The sequence below is a fragment of the Macaca nemestrina genome, chromosome 7 (assembly GCF_043159975.1).
Source record: "Macaca nemestrina isolate mMacNem1 chromosome 7, mMacNem.hap1, whole genome shotgun sequence".
NCBI lineage: Eukaryota > Metazoa > Chordata > Mammalia > Primates > Cercopithecidae > Macaca > Macaca nemestrina.
The window spans coordinates 88,930,708-88,936,421 of NC_092131.1; the positions used below are offsets into that span (position 1 = coordinate 88,930,708).

The 5,714-nt window shown below is 36.7% G+C and overlaps 1 protein-coding gene across 1 annotated transcript; it reads left to right on the forward strand.

Moving 5' to 3' along the window:
• The first annotated feature begins 3,908 nt into the window (after window positions 1-3,908).
• On the forward strand, window positions 3,909-5,168 carry LOC105499222 (olfactory receptor 4N5). The gene is given in 1 exon segment (XM_011771731.2): window positions 3,909-5,168. A coding segment is annotated over 1 exon segment (930 nt). The 5' UTR covers window positions 3,909-4,238.
• The last annotated feature ends 546 nt before the right edge of the window (window positions 5,169-5,714 follow it).

Here is a 5,714-nt window from a genome sequence, read left to right on the forward strand (position 1 = left end):
AATTTGTATATAATACAAATGACTGATTTCGTCTTTATCCTAAACCAAAGGTAAAAGGAAGGAAGAGATAAGGAATCACAATCAGTCAAAAAGGGTAGGCTGAGTCTCAGAGACAAACTTCACTGACTTTACAAGTTTGGAAACCTCTGGTTCCGCACTCAGTTACATGTGTTTCTGCATATGCATATGGTTCTTATATCCAGCAATATAAGGCTCAGAGTTAGCAATCCTAAAACAAGAAAGACATGATTCTCAAACATGTCTGAATTAGATAAGGAAAACTTTAGTTAGACTCTTCCTGGAACCTCCACAGTTTCTTACTCTGAAATCCACTTAGATTCAAGCAGTTATCACCTCCGTTGGCATTAATCCCAGGGCAGTGACAAAAGATCTACTGACATAGTATCCATTTGTCATTTTTTGCTAGAATGTATTTATCACCGAAGGCTTCCTCTCTTAATTTACACAGATGTGGATTAGCTCCTAACCACCTAATTTGATCACCATATTCCCTCTACTCTGTGAAGTCAAAACAGTGAATGTATTATTTCTCTTCAATAGATGCAAAATACAGATATTAAAAGATTAAATGACTTGCCTAAGGTCAATAATTACATTAAATAACTTGCCTAAGTTTCCTCAAATTGCAGATATGGTAACTCAGAAAGTAAAATAATTCTCAAACCAGAGATCTATTTTAGAACACCAAAATAACTTGCCTCATTTTTATCAAGATGAGTTAAAAACAGACAAAACATGTGACAAAATCTGAAGTAATTAACGAGTGATTCAGACAGTAAATTTCAAAAAAGATAATATTCAGGAAGTAAGGCTTAGCACTGGGGAACAAGGAAAGCCCTTCAGGTCTGTAGAAAAAGTCATGGAATGGAATATATAGGAAGCACCTAACTATTGTGCTCACCCTACCTTCGAACAGGTTAAGCAATTCATTATTTCAGAATCAGTAAAGGGTAGACATTGAACATATTTAAGGAGAATATGTGTAAAGAACAAGGTGAAACATACTTAAGACTGAAAGAATGTAGGCAAATGAGAGAAAGAAGAGAATGATAAGGAAGAGAGCAAAGAGGAAGGAAAAGTGAGGGATTAGGAAGATAAACTGCAAGAAAAAAATTAAAAAGCAAGTAACGGGAAACAGGAGCTAAAAGTGAATGTAAAGAAATAATTGGTGTAAATGAGTGTATGAAGACAGAATTAGCAGGAAGAGAATGGGGAAGAATGGGAAACAAGAAAGAAGCAAGAGAAAGTGAATGAGGAAAGATAAGGGACTGAGCTTCTAGGATGGTGATCAGGTCCCCAGACACTTGGCTTCAGGAGCTGGTCTGAGAGCAGTCTGGAACTGAGATATGAATAGTGTTGCCTGAAGATGATTGCTGCTCTGTAGTCTGGAAGGGGTTGTGGGGGACAGTATGGGGACCCTCTCCACTTATGCATCTTCAGTGCCAAAGGACTGTGCCATATATGTGTGTGTGTATGTGTGTGCATATGTGTGTGTATGTGTGTGTATATGTGTGTGTGTGTGTGTGTGTGTGTGTATATATATATATATATAAATAAAATAAGGAAGGTTAGAGATGGTGACCATTTAGGTTTCTGTCTTGGCCTACACTGACGATGTCTCTTTGTCTTATCTGACTAGAACAAGAAGTTTGCCCATGTGAGATCCATTGTTTGGTGCTTTTTTTTTCAGGAACTCATTTTGTACAGAGGAATACCCATCTAATGCATATATGTCCTCCATCTCTGTGATGAATACTATTTGAGAACCAACAGAACAAAAGGTACATAAATGAGAACAGAGGAAAGAAGAAAAGTGGATTAAAAATGTTAAGTAGCATGGAATTTCATCTGTTAGTTAACAGAGAATAGAGGGAAATAGTAGAAAACAGAAGCAGAGGAAGAGTGGGAGAAGCTGAAACTCTCAGCTGCTCCCTGTGTCTTGGAATCCTCAACCTGGAGAAGCATGAGATAACTAACTATAAATGAACACCTGGAATCCACAAAAGGTAGGACTAGGGGAGGGAGCTTCTGACTTAAGTTCTTAAGACCAGGTTTCTGTAGGCAGAGTGAGGTATAAATGTGGAAGCCAAGTGGTGCCTAAGTGGGTAAAAAAGAAAAGGAAATGCCTAAACTAATTTGAAGAACACCAAAATACTTTTTGCCTATTTTGGTTTTCTTAGATTCACTATGTGTGTATTTATACAAGAGTGAATAAATATTTGGAATGCACAAATATGTGCCCGTGCATTTGCTGCTAGTTACGAATGTTACCAGTCACATAAAACAAATGTTCTGATGTTTCCTAATAGTCGTGCTGTAAAATGCTAATATGTCACCTACGTTTCCCATAAATTTTCTTATGGATTTTTAAGGCTGATTTTTCTTTATTCTTTTCCTCCCTTCTCTCTAGTTCCTCTTTTTAGGGATGCCATTAGTAATTTCTGTCAAATTTCAATTAGGAATTTATCTCCTTCAGTCCTCCTTCCCCACATTCGCTAGCACTGCTTCAAAAAATAAGTTATATTGAGATATAATCAGCGCATTATAAAATTCACCATTTAAAGTATACAAATTCAATGGTTTTAAATATGTTTACAGAGTTTGTGCAAGCATCAACATGTTGTAGCATGTATCAGTACTTCCTTTTTATTGTCACACTGCATGATATTGTATCCACAGCACTTTTGAAAATAAATATTGTATGTAATCAAAAGTCATGTGTAACATTTGTATATATCACATTATAGCATTTTGTTATAATGAGAAATACTTCATCTTTGAAATCATTCATTCCAATAGTGAAACATGCATGGTATCATTGTATGTGAGTATTTATTTATAAATTGTTTTATAATAATTTCAACATAATAATTAAAATACAATCACAAATACATTTTTTAAAACATAGCTTATAATAATATACAGAGAAGTTCCATTATTTTTATGCACCCCAGTGGATTATCTTGTGCACCTCCTTGTGTGAACACATCTAATTTCGGAGATTAGTATACAGACTAAACTTTAATTCTGGATTTCTCCCAACATGAATAGAATACTTATTTAGACAAAGTTATGGCCAGAAAAGGGGGAATATTTAGACATGCAGCATCATATTTACTTAAGTGCCTAAATAAAATATTGTCAATTGATGAGACACTAAATAATTCCCTAAGAAGTATGAACTGAGGAATAAATACCTGCTTTATTCTATCACTTGATAATGAGAGAAAAGAAAGCTCATTGGAAGTTTAAAACTTGTCTGCAATTGCATTTTTTATCTCTCAAATGAGTACATCAGATTATATGTTCTGTATGGCCAATTCCAGCTCTACTATATTTTATTTTTATTAGCTGAGATAGTCAACATCTTTTACATATTCTGATAAATTTTGTATTATGCAAAAATGTTTGTGAAAAGAATATCATTTGGCTCTCACTCTGAGATCTGAAGAATAAGTAGGTTATGGATCTATAGAGAGCAGATAAAACTGAATTAGTATTAACTAGAACTTAACAACAGGTTGTAGAGCAGATTCAGAGTGGTACTCAGCTAAGGCTGTAATGAGGGAATTCCTCCAAGTTAAGAGAAATATACAGATCTTGTCTGCTATCCTGGTGACCAGTTTGAAGTAAGAATGCACAAGAGCACCAAAGCAGAACAATGCGATGGGAATAAGCAAGGAACAAATTTAGAAACCAGTCATATAGGTAACAACCAGGAACCAAGAATTCCATAGGAACTGAGAGACAGAAGCAACTGTGAAAGCACTTTATTCTGTGACAGGAAGAAAAGGAACTAAAATCTAGCAAGTAATCTAACATTTAGAGACAGTGGACCACTACTAACAGCAACATAAACAAACAAAATAGACAAACTTGATTATGCTTAAGTTTTGCTTTAATAAGACAACTTCTAATATCCTTCAAGCAAAGTAGCCTGGAATCCTACAGGAGTGAAGTTATCTAGAAGCATGAGGTTAAATGGGCATGAAAATGTGGCTACAGAAAAATATATTTCATTTTAGTGAGGAAAAAAGAGGATGAAGGATAGAAGGGTTAACTCAGGATACAAGACAGTTATGAGGCGTAAGTTGTCTTCAACTATGGAACGTTGGTTGGAACAAATAATGTTCTTATCTGGAGAGGAGATACAAAACAGATGAAAAGGTGGTTATGACACATAACAATTTGTCCTATTTTATTCTGCAGAGTGAGAAATGATGGAAAAAGAGAACCTCACAGTGGTGACAGAATTCATTCTTCTTGGTCTGACCCAGTCTCAAGATGCTCAACTTCTGATCTTTGTGCTAGTCTTAGTTTTCTACCTCATCATCCTCCCTGGAAATTTCCTCATCATTTTCACCATTGTGTCAGATCCTGGGCTCACAGCCCCCCTCTATTTCTTTCTGGGCAACTTGGCCTTCCTAGATGCATCCTACTCCTTCATTGTGGTTCCCAGGATGCTGGTGGACTTCCTCTCTGAAAAGAAGGTAATCTCATAAAGAAGCTGCATCACTCAGCTCTTTTTCTTGCATTTTCTTGGAGCGGGGGAGATGTTCCTTCTCGTCGTGATGGCCTTTGACCGCTACATCGCCATCTGCCGGCCTTTACGCTATTCAACCGTCATGAACCCTAGAACCCGCTATGCATTATTGTTGGCTCTATGGCTTGGGGGCTTTACCCATTCCATTGTACAAGTAGCCCTTATCCTGCACTTGCCTTTCTGTGGCCCAAACCAGCTCGATAACTTCTTCTGTGATGTTCCACAAGTCATCAAGCTGGCCTGCCCCGATACCTTTATAGTGGAGCTTCTGATGGTCTCCAACAGTGGCCTGCTCAGCCTCTTGTGCTTCCTGGGCCTTCTGGCCTCCTATGCAGTCATCCTCTGTCGTATAAGGAAGTACTCCTCTGAAGGAAAGAACAAGGCTATCTCCACATGCACCACTCATATTATCATTGTATTTCTCATGTTTGGACCTGCTATTTTCATCTACACTCGTCCCTTCCAGGCTTTCCCAGCTGACAAGATAGTTTCTCTTTTCCATACTGTCATCTTTCCTTTAATGAACCCTGTTATTTATACGCTTCGCAACCAGGAAGTGAAAGCTTCCATGAGGAAGTTGTTAAGTCAACATATGGTTTTCTGAATAGAAGAATGAGAAAAACAAGAAAGGAGAAAGTCCAGCTGAATTTAGCTAAATCATTTTCTTATTCATGCATTGAATCTGTCAGTCATTTAGCAAATATTATAATTATTACGCACCTCTCATTTTCAGGTACTATTCTAGGCATATGAATGAGACAGGTAAGATTCCAGGTTTCCTAGATTTACATTCAAGTGGATAAATACAGGTTAAACTATTAAATTTTAAAAACAACTATAGTATCAGAAAGAAATAGTGTTCTGTAGCAAGCAAAAAGTGGTATTATGCTAGAGATTATCTGGGGAGGTGGTAATTTCCTTACTTTTATTTGTTAAGTGAGGTCTTGTGTGGTGTTCAGCTGATACCAAGATGATCTGAAAGAAGCAACCATGCAATTATCTGGGGACAGAAATTCTAAGCAGAAAAGATGACTAGTACAAGGATCCAAAGATCTTATGAGCTTCTTATATTTGACGACCATAAAAAGGAAGAGAGTAGCTGTACGGTAGTTAGTAAATGTGAAAATGGCAAGAATTGAAGTTGAAAATT